Here is a 17,085-nt window from a genome sequence, read left to right on the forward strand (position 1 = left end):
CCCTTTGTTGCGCAGTTATTATTTCACCACCGCACCAAAGTCTAAGTTGCAATAAGTCAATTTCACAAGCCCCCCAAAGGACTTGAACAACTCCGTCTTGTTCCTCTGTCCCCCCTTTTCCTTTAAATCTTCTTTAATAACAGGTAACTTCCCAAAAAGGGTTATTTTTGTTCAGTTGAAAGGGGGGAAGAAACAGTAGCCGCGAGCGGTAACTTACTTTCACTTTTAAGCGCTTTGTTGTTTCTATGCGTCTAAGCTGATTGCGGACGGAAAGCTGGTCTCGTAGCTTCCAATTTTTCCTCCGGTTACTTTCCTTGGTTTTCAATGATCTTCTTAATATCCAATTAAGTCCGAATTCCTTCCAAATCGAGAATTGAGAGCTCTCCTTGCAAGCTCGGGGCTTCGTTTCTCGGAGGTAGCTATGGCCTCCCTGCAACCCGCTCTCCCCCCCGCCGTTCTCGTCACTCTTAATAAGAGCTACCTGACGGCCGGGAGGTTCGCGTTTCGGCTGCCTGCGGGAACCTGAGTGTCAGGACACCCTCCTGACACTACTTCAGGGGGTCACTGCGCCCTGTGACGCCCCCAATCCTCCGAAAAACTCGGGATTCCCCAGGAGGGAAAATCCCCGCTTGCGCTCGGATCGCTGTCAACCGGAAGTCTGGCTTTAGGCCTCTTTCAGTACAGTTTGGAATAGTCGGCTTGTCTGCCATTTCCGTCTTGTCACCAGGCACGCTTAGTTGACGGTAATGCTGGGAATTGCATAGTTCAGCTGTTGCTTTAACCATGAAGGTTTTAGGTAATACCAGGCATAGCACTAAACTCTTTATAGTTCAGCTGCAGAGCACAATGCAGAATGCAGTTCAATCCCTGGCATCTTCCTGGTAGGGCTGGGAAAGGCCTCTTGCATGAAACCCTGGAGAGCTGCTGCCAGTCAGTGTAGACAACACTGAGCTAGATGGACCAGTATAAGCCAGCGTCTTACGTCCCTTTGTTCACACATCATTGTAAGCCATGACTTACTGTAAAAGAGCAGTATGTGAAAGCAGGCTGCTGAACGAATCCTGTTTTGCCTCCGCCCTACATGGATTTGAGAGCAATAAGCGATGAGCCTCACAATCCAGTGCTCATGGATGGTTTCTCTTCAAACCACAATCAGTACAGCAAGAGCAAAACTTGGCTGCCATCTGTGGTTTGTTTGGAGAGAAACCATGTGCATTGGCTCACATGTAGTTTCCTTAATACAGCCACAAGTAAAGCAGTAACATAAAGTAGCCACAAGAGGCAGCAGGAACACCAAGCACAGCGATTGATCACTGCACAAGATCCAAAGGTGTTTTGACTTGCCACCAGAATTCTCAAATTATTTATTTATTGGAAAGATTTTGTAGGCTGCTATCGAGCAATTTCTCTCCAGGCAGCTTTTGCAATAGATTACTGAAGTACATCTTAATACTGCCAGAAATTAACACATGCTAATAAAACGCAAAGTAACTAATCATACCCCGTCCGTCAGCAGAGAGGTGAGAAAACAAACAAACAAACAAACAAACAAACAAACAAACAAACAAACAAACAAATGCATCCTTGAAGGAGAAGGCAAGCAGGAGCAGGTATGCTTTTCCTAAAGACCTCTAAAATGCACTGTAGGATTACAAGACAAGTCTATTATTAACAGCCATTTGTCTGGTCACCTGTGATGAGTAACAATCTTTTTCAGGTGATCAGGCAAAGAAGCTCATATACTGGAAGAGAGTCCTTTTTCTTCTTAGCTCTTTGGTGCACCAAATATTACTGATAATAGACATAAGTAGACTAATAAGCTTTTTGTGGGGCCCCATAACTTACAATATATTGGGATACTTTTTCTCTTAAATGACCAGGTTAAAAGACCATAGGTGACTCCAGACAAGCAGCAGGCACCTTCATGTATGTGTTTTTGCTTGCTAACATAAGGGAAGGGAGAGATGAAAGTGCCTGGGCAGGCTTCTGGCCCCAAGGCAAAACCCTCCTAGTGTGACATAATCTCCCATTTCTCCACCTTCTGATCCTCTTAGCTGCTGGGTCATTGCCTGTCACCTTAACTAGATCTTGTTGCCTCGGATCAGTTAACGGGTTGTCTGCTGGAAAGTGGCAAATGGCAGGGTTTCTTCGAAATGCGTCCCCAGGATTGCCTCTTGGCCGAAAGGCGGCTTGTTTGGCGACATGGAGTGGTTCCTCTGGGTGTCAGACCGGAGTTGGCCGGGAACTCTCACCGCGAGAGTCGTTGATGTAGGCAAGGGGACGGCTGAAATGATGGGAATATGGTATGCTGCGCCTGTTGTGAACCAAGGAGAATTGTCCCATTAGGTGGGTAAAAACATCTGAGTGGGGATTGGACGGCGGCGGGAGACTCTTTGGGGTCTGAGAACCAAAATAGTGTGTGGGGTGTGTGGAAGGGTGCTTCATAGTCAGAATGCTTGTAAGTTGGGGGCAGAAGGCAGTCTACTGTTTTGTAGAAAACAGGAAATTGCCTTCTTATGCCGCAACTCCTCAGGATTCATATAGGGTCTCTCCTATCTCTACTTGGAAATGCTGGGAATTGAACCAGGGAACTTCTGCATATAAAGGCGATGTCTACCACTGTGTTCCTAAGAGCTCTAGACTGGGAGAAGGGAGCAGAGGTTGTAGGAGTTAATGGTGTTGAAAGAAATGACTTGAGAGGCTTCAAGATGCTGTGTTTTTCATTTTGGCTTTTGTTACATACACCTTCATTGACTGTAGTCTGCTCAGATATGCATAGATAAAAGTTCAGATCGGCAGAGATGTTTAAGTGTCTTTTTTTTTTTTTTTTACGACATTCAGTTTAGAATTTTTAGATGCTCCTACTGAGATACAGGTTGTTGACTTAACCAGAGGCTTGTTGGAGCTGGGGACTTCATCCTTTAATGCTGCCATAAACTGATTTTCAAGGGAGGAAAGTATAAAATATTAAGCAGACTTGGTCTTGTTTAATAACATCTCTAATCTGATTTTTTTTTACACAAATCCTACATAGAAACCACATCCTGGAATGGAAAAGACAAGTTCAAATCCCTTTTGCTTCTTTTGCTGAGCAGATCAACAGCTGATGGATGTCAGTCCTTCAGATTGCTTCTCCCCACCCTTGTTTGGGTGTTACTGTATATTGCTTCTGCAAAGGAAAATGATGACTTATCTTTAGCATTCCAAGAAGGCTTTATCAGGATCTCCAACTGCATGGATGCTTCTAGTTGCATTCAAGCGAATATTTACCCACTCAGTGCATCACGGTCAGGGCTGATGTTCATACAGCCTTGAGTCAGAGCTTACACGTGCGCCCCTGCTTTTAAACATTACCTGCTCAGGTGAATGCCTGGACACAGCCAAGAATTTTGCAACCTCCTTTTGCTGGGTATATGTTTAAATTGAATTTATATCCTGTTTTTTAGGAGGCAACTTCTCACAAGGTAGGGTAGAAGGTGCACAAGGAGGCCACCAAAGATAATACAAAACTACAATTAAAAACCAAGGCGTGCACACCCAAAAGGCCTCCCATCCACTTTGATGGAGGATGCATAGAGTATGTGGTGCAGATTCTCATATGCAGGAGAGCACCAAATCAGCTGTTTTGTGATGAAAGAAGATCTAGGCAGCTGCTTGAAGTAGAGATGGGGAACCTGTGGCCTTCTGCATGTAGCTGGGCTACAGCTCCCATCATCTCCAACCATTGGCCATGCTGCCTGGGGCTGATGGGAGTTGTAGTCCAATGGCATTTGGAGAGGCCCTGGCAGCTGGGAGGTTGGTTAGAGTGGCAGCTGTGTCATGGAAGCCTGCTTTGTTCATACTGACTCTTTGATGTGTGGTCCATTGCTCAGTGTGGCTTGAGTATTCTGAATTTTGTATCGTATGCTTATTGTATTTCAATGCTGTCCACTGCTTTGGTATTTTCCTGTGAGAAGCAGTGCTCTTTGTTTATTTGGTGTATTTATTATCCACCCTTCACCGAAGGTCCCTGGACAGGTTACAGCAGGATAAAAGCAATAAAAGCTAAATGATAACAAACAAAACTACTATCAGCTGATCTATAGAAAGTATAAAAGAAAATATAAAGTAGGGCATTCCTTAAAGCCTGTGTAAAAAGATATTCCTTTGCGTGTTTCCTGATTGTTACCCAATTTTAGGGCCAGGTGTACATCAGGAAGTAGTGGAGTTCCAAAGTTTGGGAGCTGCCACAGAAAAGGCCCTCTCAGGTGCCTCTATCTCCCAACCTCCGAGAGTGACCGAAACACCAAAAAGGTCTTTCCTGCATACAGATAAGCATAATAAATAAATATGCACAACAGCTGTGGCTTATTTTTTGAAATAAGGCAGGGCATCTTGGAGTTACATGTTCATCAGTGAGGAATGCCACAGCTTTTTTAATAGATAATGGAAGAAGGCTTATTTGGAGAGGGCAGCTCTGCGAATGATGGACACGCTTTTGTAAGCAGTGTTATACCATTGTTTTGAGGACTTTTGAGACATTAATAATATGTAATTGGTAGGATGTTATATGAAAGTGCACAGTACTTACTGGGTTGTTAATATGCCATGTTTAGGGGCAGGAATTCAGTTTCCTTCTGCTTTGACTTCATTTATTTAAGAATCAAGTTTCTAGACCCGATGACAGCTAGAGCAGAGATTTTTTTACTAAGTGTGCAGTGGATACACCATACACAGCATTGAGTGCATTATTTGAAAGCCTGGACTGACGCACAATCTGTGAATTTAGCCTAGTCACCAATTCTGCTGTTGCAATTGACTGTTTTGCTAAATACATAATCAATAGCTTGAATAAGAAAATAATTGATGTATGATTTTGAGCCACACGGTAAATGTTCTTTTCCCACTTAGTTGCAGCTTTTGCCTTGCAGAAAACAGCTAATCTCTTTCTAGGTGATTTGAGTCCGGTCAATAATACAGTGGACCTATTTGTCTGCCATTCCGTGAACGTAGCAGTTCCGCATTCTCATCCTTGTTGCCATTTTTCTAAAGATGACTGCTTAGAAAACACACTTCATTTCTTTCACCTTGATTTTCCAACAACCTCTGCTTGACAGAAATGCAGATAAAATACTACCCCCCCTCCAAAAAAGAGAGAGAGAGATTATATTGGCATAAGGAATTAAGATAACACTGAGGAAACCATTTCATGCAACACTGAGCAAAATATAACCCACTAAAGAACACAGTCTGTCTTTACGTTTTTAGATCTTGAAATGTTTTAGGATACTTAAGCTAGTTGCTGTGGCCATTTTTATAATTACTGTTTTCCTGTTCTGTTACAGTATTTTATTTTATTTTTTTAAAAAACACTCTTCCTCTCAACTCAGCCTAGACCTGCCCTGCTCCTTTTATAGACTGTTGAATTTTGTTGTGTTTGATCAATGAGAGTGAAGTAAAGGTGCTTATTACTTTCTAAATGTCAGCTGTCAGAACAATTGTGTGGTTTTTTTTAAAAATGGTATGCTAGCTCTTAAACTTGAGAAGCCAGTGACATAGAACAAAATTTGCTAGAGACTTTGCCCAGAGAGGCGCCCAAGTCCAGCAGGCTGCACAGTGATGGGCTAATACCACTGGGAGACACCAGTTTACCCCTTTGGTGTTTTCCCTTCTGGGACACCATTAGAGTAGCAACCACATGAAAGAGGCAGATGGATGCTGGAAGGGAAGATCTCATTGGCTGCAAAAAGGAAACGCACCCAAGTGGGAGCTGGGAGGCTATATTTTTGGAGGGGGGGGTGCGGCATATTTCTTCTAAGGAATTTGAGGCAGCATATGTGGTTGCCCCCCTTTTGTCTTCACAACAACCCTGTGAAGTAGGTTAGGCTGAGGGGTAGTGAATGACTCCAGGCCATCCAGTGATCTCCGCAGATGAGCAGGGATTTGAACCCTGGGTCTTGCTAGTCCAGTGTTCTTCCAGTCCAGCTTTCCTGACCTAAAGATGTTAGACTGATCATGGGCCATGCCTGCTGGAGCTGATGGGAGTTGGAGTCCAACCAAATTGGGAGGGTTGGGTTAAGACTGCCATCTGAAGAGCAGGGTACCACAAATGGAGAGCAGGAGACAGCAGCAACTGTTGCTGTATTGGCCTGGAGACAGACAAGGGAGTGGAGCCTGGTAGATCAGGTGTAGCTTCTCCCCTACTTGTTCATTTTCCTATTTCACTGTCCTCCTAGAATGTGAGACACAAGTTAGGTGGATCCCTTGCATCCCTAGAAACTGACCATAGAGATGAACAGATTCTGTGCAAGGCTCTTGCCCATTTGAATTTTACCAAATCTATGATGGCCTTGTTGGGTGAGGAAAGCTTATGTTTGTCTGCATCTTGCTTGCCCTTTCTGGGCTTCTAGTCCACTGGAGAAAGAGGAAACTCACAGCGTACAATGGCCTTGCGGCTTGCTTCTCTGTGTGGTCCATTGCAAGCGTGTGTAGGTTTTTGTTTTGTTTTTTGTTCCTTTGTGGCAACTGGTCCAAAGAGCTGAAGTTTAATCCTATTATAAAGCTGGCATGGGTTTAAGGGCTCAGGACCATCTGGGAATGAGATCACACATGGCAATGCTTAATATAGACAGCTTTGTTACTAGATATTCAAAGTGCTTCGTGTACACCAGTCTTAGGTGCTGCTGTAACTTTCCCAAATGTTTGACAGTGAAAAATACGGCGCTGAAAAATCTTTGAAGATGTCCTGATCTTGTCCTCTAACTTACTTTCCTTGTATTTTACATTGTTGTATCCCAGAGGGTAGGAAATCTGTGGCCCGCTGGATATTGCTGCACTACAACTCCTTAAATAAACAACTCTGTATGTAGTTTACAAAAACTCATTAACAATAATGTACAATATTTCAACACCTTCTATCACATAAAATCTTAAATAATATATACAGTGCCAAAATAATAATGACTTGAGCAACTCAGTATCTCAAAGCCAAGCAGTCCAAATATTTCTGAAATAAGTCTATGAGAGAAACTCTGTACATCTACTTGCGCTGGTGCAATCCCAACGGAACTCTGATGATGAGATGCATGGATTTCAATCTCTGTTTCATGAATCTTCTTCTGGTTGGCCTAAAAAGGAACTATACAATGGCAATTCAATGCTCCACCAAATAGATCAGCTCCAACCTTAGAATGGCTCTTTGCCCACCATCAGCACGTGGCCCTCAGTAGGAAAAAAGGTCACTATCCCCCCCTGAGTTAGCTGTTTTAGGGTTGGCATTAGAACAGGGAGTGATTCACCCAGTATTCTGCTCTAGAAGGGAAATGGGGCAGAAATGTTTTAGTAGATGGAGCAACACTCACCTGTTCATATAGGGCAGGGATAGGGAACCAATGGTCATCCACGTTTTATTGGACTCCAGCTCCCCATCAGCCTCAGGCATCATGGCCAATAGTCAGGAATGATCGGAGCTGTAGTTCAGCAGCAATCTGGAAGACCATAGGTTACCCTATCCGTGATACAGGAGTTTAATAGGAAAGGGGTAATCCTGGGGGCAGGAGAGTGACATAAGCTCTTTGATGACTCCCACATGCCATTTTTCCAGTAGTTGTTTGTCCACCACATCCTAACTTCTCCCATAGAGGACAGAGGCAGGAGGGTTGAATTCTGTGATGTTTTTGGATGTCTGCTGCCAGCGTTTTTTGAGGTGTGCGTAAAGAATTCCTATTATTATTATTATTATTATTATTATTATTATTATTATTACTATCTCAGTTTTGGCAGAGCAGTTTGAGTTCATTCTACTTGGGCAATATTATTCCAGGAAAACTCTTATTGTTATTTTTATTTAATTAATTTGTATACCATTTGTGTGACATCCACGTAGAATCTTGCATTTCTTTTTGGTCTTTGTATTAGATCATCTAGGAGAGATTTTGAAAGCTTGAATATTGTATTCAGTTTTTAGCACTCCCTACCCCCCACCCACAGTGTGCACATTACATAGTGAGTGCAATCTTTTCATCCTCACTCGATGTGGTTTGTCTTCATACTGGACCCTCGGGACTGCTGGGTCCCGTATCTGCCACGTTTCCAGTCCACAGTGCCGCTGACGTTGCCTGTTGCCTGCAAAAGCTCACACCACACCAAGTGTCAGGTGTGATGCGCCAGCTTTGTAAACACAACCATCCCCCTACCCCCACCCCAGAATTAAAGTCACCTGGGCATCTGGATTGGCTCCATTTATCTTTCAAACTGCGTCAAGTGTCTGCCTTTCCTGCCTTGACATGAAACACTCTGTTTTAAAACCGCATCTTCAATTGACTGACTTTGATCATCTTTTTTTTACACAGTGGAAGAATCCGATATCATTGATCTTGAAAAACGGTATTGGCTTCTGAAAGCTCAATCAAGGACAGGACGTTTTGATCTGGAAACATTTGGCCCTTTGGTTTCCCCTCCCATTCATCCATCTCTGGGTGAAGGTATGGAACATTCATGGGTTATCTATATTTTTATTTTATTTTTAGGAGTCGGGGGTAGTGAGACTATCTCAGCCTATAGTGCCAGTCTTACAACCTGCCCCATCTCAAAAGCTCTGGGTGGGCGTTTAACAGGTTAGCCAATCTAAAAGGACTTGAAAGTATATTAAGACAAGTATATTAAAGTATATGAAAGTATATTAAATGTGTCACACTGCAGCATAAAGAACCTCTGCTGAAGGAGGAATAAGCTTGCTGAGGGTGGAATGGGCACCATTCATTAAAACTTTGGTTTAAGTGGATCTCAAGGGGGGTGCTGTAGACTCCCCTCCTTCTCTGAGACCATTCTTGTCCACACATTTGTTCATCCCCACTCCTGAGTTGTCGTTTTCCTGCTCTCCAAGAGATGGGAGCAGTTTGCCCCATACAAATGGTGAGGGTACGTATTAGGGAAAGGGATTGGGATGGAAAGGTAGATGCTCAGCAGGTGGCAGCTCTTAGAAGACACTGCAGTTCATTTGCCCTAGTTTTCTGTTACTGTGTTTTGAAGTTGGTATGTCAGAGCTGCAACCTGGCAACTCTGAATAATTTGACACTTGGTTGAAATGTTGGAGGTAGGAATGGAACAAGCAGATAATTCTGTTTTGGCTTATTAAAGTAAGAGATGCAGAAGCCTGTTGTTCACACATGCAGCCTCTTTGCTCCTCCCTTCACAACATGCCTTGATAATCCAAAGAAGTCTCTTATTTAGCCATAGTTTACTGTTTCAGCCATATCAGGAAACTATGGCCAGCAGATTGTGAACAAGTCAGGATCTCAAACCAATTTGAAGCCTGGCAACTGAAGTTTCCTAGTTCAGCTGAAACAGGAAACTGATTGAGAGACTTCCTGGCTTGTTAAGACACACTGCGAAGGAGCTGCACGCTTGGGCAATAGGCTTGTGCGTATCTTGGCTTCTTAAACCAATATATGATTATCTGGGATAGGCTAATCTCTATGCAGGTTGGAACCTGACCTTTTGCTTTTGCTTCTGTCCACTTGGCAGGTCTTTTTAATGCCTTTGATGAAAATCGTGACAATCACATTGACTTCAAAGAAATCTCCTGCGGACTCTCAGCCTGCTGCAGGGGACCGCTGGCTGAAAGGCAGAAATGTGAGTGTGCAAAATAGAACTTCCTGCATTTTTAAGTGTGCCCCCTAACTTGTTCAACCTTCGTAGCCCTTTATAACCCTGGGACCTACATATTCCAGAGACTCTGGTCCTGCTTAAGGCTTCCCATAGGCATCAATTTGGGTGTTGTGAGAACAGGATGCTGGATTGCGGTGAGCCCTGGGATGCTGGGCTCTTAGTCCTTATAGGACTGCCTTTTGCTGATATTCCCTGTCAACAATTAAGATCTTCTAGGGCAGTAGTTCCCAATGGTGGTCTACGTAACCCACCCAAGGGGATCTGTGGCACATATTCATCAACTGTCTGGGACATCCTTTGGGGGCCATATTCTTGCATGAGAACACAATGCCCAAAATCACATGAGATCACAGCTGAACATGTGTCTTGCATGAGATCATGGCGCCCCCAAAGGACACTATTTTGGGCGGTTCGCTCTCTCACGGGTCATGTGACTCATGCGGGAGCGCAGTCTAGAAGAGGCGTGTCCTGGTTTTGCGCTGGGGCACGTTGGAGAATATTGTGGCACCATTCATATAACAAAAACTATCACAAAGATAGCAACATTTTCAAAAGTAGGAGGTCCATGGCTTGGTTTTTTAAGACCAAGGGGCCTGCGGTACTTAGCCAATGGGGTGCCACTGTTCTAAGGCCTCTATTTGAACTCTCATTGTGTGTGGTCTGGCCTTCACAGCACTGGCCCTGAAGCTTGGGAGTGACCTCTCAGAGGTTTGTCAGAGCCCATCTCTTAACAGCATTTCACAAGAGGGTGCAAGATCCACCTTTTGTGAAGCGTTTGTTGTCTGCTGAGTCTGATTTGTTCCTGGGCTTTAATGCAGTGGTTGCTGTTTCTGTGATTGATCTTGTAAGCTGACTCAAGCACAGGAGATGCAGGGCTTAAATGAGTGAAATAACAGCTAAAAGTATGGATGATGCAGTCTTTGAAAAGTTAATAGCGGCTGTAGTTCCCCGTTGAGTGGTCAAACCTAGCTTTGCTCACTCTAATAATGTGTGAAACAGTGCCAAGCTTCCTTGCTAAAGATTTCTTCTTTTTAATCTCATGTAACAGCCTTAAAAATGAGGGCTTTTAAATGCTAATTCCTGTTTGTCTCCTGGCTCTATTAATCCAATATATTATTGTGAGTTACTCTCTCATTTTATGCCAATTATAATCAATTCTCTAGAAGAGGCTGTCTTGTTTGCTGGTTGGCAATAACCTTATTTTCAGTGGATTTTAATTTCTCTTCAATAAAATATTCATAAGCACAAACAGTTTGCACTCTTTGTGGCACGGAAGCCTACGCCCATGTATGTATAGTGCATGATGTTACTTTGTCCTGGAAATACCAATATATGATTTTTAGAAAAATGGAGAGTGAACTGAATATTCTGTCTACCACATGCCTGTTTGCACATCATGGTAAGCCATAAACTCTGGCTCAAGTGTGGAGGAACAGCATGCTACCCAATTGCTTCCACTTTGCTCCTCTCCTGGTGTTGCTTATTGTGTTGCTGGAACCCAGTATTGTGGTTTCAGAAACCAATGTTTGTTTACTGAGAAGCAAACCATGACCCTGGTTTGGATGCTTATGTAAAACAAGGTTTGCAGTGTTCTGCTCCCTTTTGTTCTAAGGGAGGAGCCTAAGAGGAATGATAGGACAGTGCACACTAGCTTGATGCTTGTTCACAGTAAGCCATAGTTTATGGCAGGTCCTGAAAGGCCCAATTGGGCTCCATCTGGCCTTCAGCCTCCCCCCCCCCATCTGCTTCTACTGCTCCTTTATAGGAACATGGGTAGCAGTCTTAAACCAAGTGTGGCTATTGGCTCATCCAGCTTAGTATTGTCAACAGTGACCGGCAGCTGCTCTCCAGGTTTTCAGGCAGGGGACCTTCCCACTGCTCCCTGGAAATGCAGGGGATTTAACTTGGGATCTTCTGCATGCAAAACTTGTCCACAAAGCTTACAAACCTTGGTCTTCCACACGCTGGCCCAGTGTATTGGGTGGGGGATAAGCTATATCTGGACAATGTGGGGAGGGGCCTTTAAACCTTTGCCCCCATGTTTGTGCCTATCAGAATCAACCCCAAGCGCTACCCCTCCTGTTCACAATGGGAATGAAGTTTCCATCAAGTTGAGCTTTGTTGCTGTGCCATTGAACCCTGTTCCTCCTCTGAACCTTAACTGTATCCTAATTGACTGCATAGCTGTTGGTTAGAACAAGCTCTCTTCTCTTTCCCTTAGTTTGCTTCAAGGTGTTTGACATTGACCGAGACGGGATTTTGTCTCGCGTTGAACTTGAAGACATGGTGGTTGCCCTTTTGGAAGTCTGGAAAGATAACCGTACAGATGACATTCCTGTAAGTTTTTGCACTCAAAAGTTGCTTTGTCTTTTAAAGTGTCCTGCCTGCATCCATGCAAAGAAAAAAAAGTGAAGGTTTTTTAAAAGAACTGCAGCTTGCATATCTAAAATGCTTCTTTTTCCTTCATTCTCTGGATCAAGGAGAGGAGCAAACTTGATGAGTGCCGGTATTTTAGTGGTTTAACGTAAGCAGATCGGTTTTTAAGAGAGATGCCTTTACTGTTGTGCTAACTAGAAACTGATTTTTTAGGTTTGTAAACTGGCAGATCATCCAGCGATTGCATAAAATGGGTGGATAGAATATTATTATTTTTTGCTTCTCAGCTTTTCTATGGAAGGCTGAATGACTCTTGGAACATCTTGTTACTCAGCTGTCCATTAGGGTCATTCTTTTTCTTCTTCCCTCCCAAGGAGCTGCACATGAATCTGCCGGACATAGTAGAAGCTGTTTTGAAGGCACATGACACTACCAAGGTAAGAGCCTGCTGGTCTGTTTTTCCATTCCATTCTGTCAGGTGTAGATACTGCTGAACTACAATTTCTACCAGCCCCGGCAAGCATGGACAATTGCCGCTGTAACAGTGGGTCGTAATGAGTTGATAAGTGTGTGTGATGTTAATTCAGCCCAATGGTAGGTTGCAAGAATGGAAATGGCCTGTAAGTGGAGTAGCCAAGTATAGTTGATGGTTATGGATAGGAGAAGTTTGTTTTTGCACAAATGGATTAGATACCTAGAATGAAGGGGATGTTATATAACAAGGGGTTATTAACAGTGACTGGAATAAATTTTAGAATGCAGTCTTAATGGGTCCCCCACTCCTTGGGAATTCTTGCATTTTTGAGATGCATAAATCAGATGAAAGAATGGATGTGCTAGTCATATATGTTATATACAAGTATGGGTTAGTATGTTCCATTTAAAACAATGTTTTACAAGAGGAGCTGTATGTTGGAGCTGTATGCTTGCAAGGGAGCTGTTCTACCACCAAGCTTAAACCTCTGTTGCTGTTCAGACTGAGAGGAGGCCCCAACTGTATCTCTGCTCAGGATTCAAGTTTTGAGGTGCACAATGCAGAGCCTGTGTACCTTTGGGGTCAGGAGTTATGTGTTGTTGTGGAAGAGACTATTTTTAATATGGATGGCTGGAATAAGGTCTTGAGGATCTGTAGTTCCCAGGTTTCTTTGGAGGAAACCATAGTCAGTTTCAGGCCTATGTAAATGTGAAAAATTGCTGCTCCCTTTGGTTTTCAGATCCATTTGAAAGTATTGTCACCAGTAGCTGTCCTTTATATGAAACTGCATATTGTGTCCCTTTTAAAAAAGGGAGTGGGGAACTGGATCTTGCTGGGGAACAATACCACTCCTGGGCCATTTTTGACACCTGATATTATGAGATGCCAAGTGATTACACTTCAAAGGAAGTAGCAAGAGGGCACTCCACATTCTTCATTTCTTCCTTTCCAGCCCACTTGTCAAACCTAAAGCTGTGACTGTAAAAGAAGACTCTTATCCCACTTTGCCTGTCAGAAGCAGGGCTTGCCTTTGGTACTGAATTAAATGCCAAAGGCAAGCGTTGCTTGCACTCAAAAACTCTGGAAGCTCCTGAGTGAATTTGGCTCCAACAAGGCTTGTATTTTGCATCAAATTTAAAAGGCACCGAATGTAAACCCAGCTTGCAGACGAACAATCAGGCGTGCACTGATGGTTCCTTTGCAGCTGCGGCTGTATCAGTGGGCAGGGTTTGGGCGGAAACTGCTTTGTAGACAAAATCGGGACCCCTGGTGGGCTTTAATAGGGCTGAAGGGTCTCTACCCATGCTTTACAATGTCCATTATTTATTTGTGTGTGTGTGTAAATATTGGGCAGATGCTTGGAGAAATGCTCAAATATTCTCTTTGCTGCCTCCTTCTTTACTTTAGCTCGGCCACCTTACTCTGGAAGACTACCAAATCTGGAGTGTGAAGAGTGCTCTTGCCAACGAATTTCTGAATCTCCTTTTCCAGGTGAGTTCCACTCAGGCTGCAAACCCCAACTGTACAGCAATTAAAAGTAGCTTTGCCTGCCTGCTTTTTTGCGGTCGTGGGATGCCAATTGCTGCGTCAGCTGTTGTGCTGAGCGTTCCTGCCTGTCTATTTTTTTTTCTGTAGCGTGAGCTTCACGGAGATGCTTCTCCTTGCCTGACTGATGCCGAGTTTAGTTTGTACGCATACTGGCATCTTGGGATGCCTTCAAGCACAATCTGTTGGGTTGTTTTTTTTTTTAAAAAAGTGAAAAATTCAGTGAGACTCACACAGGAATGCAGAAGTGTTCAGTGATATAACAGCTCTTGCATTTTGTATTAAGTGGGTTCAGTCTTCTAAATCCTGGCTGGCTGGTCTGCAAATGTGTTGCAAATCAAAGCGTGAGTGCGTGTCACACCAGCATATGCAGAACTACATGTTACAGGCTCCCCGTCCCATCGCCACTCAATTAAAGAGTCATTATTCTAAGACATTTATATCCTACCTTTTCAGCAATAATTGGTCCTCGAGGCAACACACAACAAAATAGCTCCCCACTCTCTCGTAAACAAAACAATCCATTGCAATAAAGCAAATTGAATACAATGGAGCATGAGAATGGAAGGTCTAGTTCAGGGAGCGGGAATCTTCCGCGAGCCACATGTTGGTATACTGCCTCTGAAAACAGAGGCTTCTTATGACAAATAGCCATTGATAGGTCTGTAGTTTATTAATTTTCCTAATCTCAGTTTTAAAAGGCATCTAAGAGCAGATGCAACCAGCATTAAGGCCAGCATGAATTACCAATTTCAGAGCTGCCCCCAAAGCTTGGATATTTATTCATTTATAAAACAATTGCTCACTGGCACCTAAAATATAACACCCTACCGGCCTGGAGCTGGTCTTCCAAAGTCAAGATAGCAGTGTAGAAAACACACCAGTGGCCTAGCAAGCCCAAGCGACAGCTTACTGACATCATGTGACTCCGTGTGCTTCCCGAGAGGAGCTCTCAGCCCCTGTTTTCCCCTCCCCACCCTGCAAACCTTGGCCAACGCAGCACATTACGTTTCAGCTTAGATGATACACTGAATCCAAACCTTGGCTTAGCTTGGGGCAGGGTGGGGGGGAGTCAGGGGAGGAGCAAAATGGGAGCGAGCTTCTCTCTGGAGCCCATACATTTACATGGTCCCAGATCAGTATTGTGCAGACTGGGCCAATATCTGCCTAGCCCCCGCCCCATGCACCTCTGAAGATGGGAGCATGCAAAGCAGAATATCACCAGAAGCTCTTAGCACACAAGCATCTTTGTATGGAAACATAGCAAACTTTTTCCAGTTTGAGTTTTTTAAGCCTTTTTTTTGTAGTCCAGAGTGTTTAAAATATTTCTGCTACTCCTCTTTGAGGGTCATTTTTTAGTTTTAGTTTTGCCCCTGTGTAGCTTGAGCAAATTTTCATCCTAGCGGAACAGATGAGGCGGAGGAAAAAGTGACCCAGCCCTCCCCATCTGCCCTTGCTGTAATTTTAAGAATTTTTCCTTCCTAGTAGAAGTCACTTCCCCACCCCCACCAGTACGTCTTGTAAAATAATCACGGCAAACTCAGCTGCAACTACAGCCGTGTGGTTTATAATGATTTTGAAAGAAAGGCCAGCATCAAAAATGCCAGCTGTTTTGTGCTTAGGGAAATCTATATCGCTTCCTGCTGGCTAATGACTCTCTTGTTGTTGTTTATTCATAAAGCAGAATGCAATTTTTGCACTGTAGTATCAACTTAAATCCCAAAAAGGTTTCCTGCTGGGATTCAAATTGGTGGCCTCGAGAACTGCATAAAGAATACAGTGTAAATCTTCTGATGATCACCCAGCTAAAGGAGTGGAATACAATGTTGATATCTTAAAATGCAGCTCTCGGTAAATGGCTCTGACTCTTCCATGCATATCACTATGCCGTTGAAGTCTGCTTCTTGTTTGTCTTGCCCTCCTCTCTCATGGTGGGTGAATTAAAGTCTGCGTTTTTTGCCCACTCTGTTGGGAAGTCACTGGCCGACTTCCGACATCGCACTAAAGCATGGCTAAGGAATCTTAACTGTACTTTGTCGTGGTGCCTGAATTGGCACAAACCGTGGTTTGCAATCAGCTGGTAAATTTAGTGTTAATTGTAGCTAACTGTGCTAACTGTAGCTGGGCTTGGCATCCGCATCATAGAAATCATAGTTGCTGGCATTGCTCTGCTTTCAGAGACTGCTGCAGTGTGGAGGCAGGAGTCAATTTACGAACCGTCAGAGGATGGGAAAGAAAAGCAGCTCTGAAACCAGTGCAAACCATGGTTTGGCATGACTTCTGAATCAAGTCATTTGCAGCTTTGGATGCTTTAGCCAGATGTTTCTGCCACCAGTGAAGCCATCTGCTTATCAAGGGCTGCTCTCTTAGGAAATAGGAGGCTGCTCACTCTGTCATACTTTTGGTCCATCCGCCTGAGCATTGTTTGTTCTGACGTCCAGTGGCTTTCCAGGGTGTACGGCTGAAATGCTTTTTAAACTGACGGTCATAGAGACTGCACCCAGAGCCTTGTGCTCCACAACTGAACTTACACCCCTTTGATTTAAATGATGCAAAATTAGAAACCATGCAACAGCAAGCTATCACTCAGCTTTGGAACACATTTTTAAAAGAAAACTAGCTTTTCGGTTACGTTTTAATTGAATAACTTTCCAAAGAAATTCCAGAAGTAACTGATATTACAGTTTGAAGTCTTGTTTATTCTGTTATATTTTACTCCAAGAAGACCCATTTATCCTAAATAGAACCCAATAAGGCTGGCATGTATGTACAAAATGTTTTTGTTTTTTTTAAATATGATCCCATTGAGATCTGAAGATGAAATTTTGCAGGTAGCTCTTAGAAATGTTAAATAATCAATACATTTTGGGGGGGATTTTAATATTAATTTTATCACTTTTTATAATTTAAAGCGAGCCCATCATGTGACATATCATATTAAAGTCCAGGAAGTTCTGAAGAGATTGGCGTTTTGATGTACCTCACTTTTGGGCTGAGCTCTTAAGGTTTTTGCACAAGGCCATAATTGTCATTTTTTTGAC

At 43.4% G+C, this 17,085-nt stretch overlaps 1 protein-coding gene across 5 annotated transcripts in view; it reads left to right on the top strand.

Annotated features, from left to right (window-relative positions):
- Window positions 1–17,085, top strand: part of USP32 (ubiquitin specific peptidase 32) — a 130,065-nt gene that overhangs the window by 79,649 nt on the left and 33,331 nt on the right. For all 5 annotated transcript variants that reach the window (XM_079955367.1, XM_079955370.1, XM_079955368.1 and 2 more), the window contains exons 6-10: window positions 8,331–8,462; window positions 9,505–9,612; window positions 11,870–11,985; window positions 12,399–12,461; window positions 13,907–13,990. In XM_079955367.1, the coding sequence (XP_079811493.1) occupies window positions 8,331–8,462; window positions 9,505–9,612; window positions 11,870–11,985; window positions 12,399–12,461; window positions 13,907–13,990 (503 nt within the window). The remainder of the gene's footprint in view (window positions 1–8,330; window positions 8,463–9,504; window positions 9,613–11,869; window positions 11,986–12,398; window positions 12,462–13,906; window positions 13,991–17,085) is intronic.

This window comes from Podarcis cretensis (genome assembly GCF_951804945.1).
Source record: "Podarcis cretensis genome assembly, chromosome: 15".
Lineage (NCBI taxonomy): Eukaryota > Metazoa > Chordata > Lepidosauria > Squamata > Lacertidae > Podarcis > Podarcis cretensis.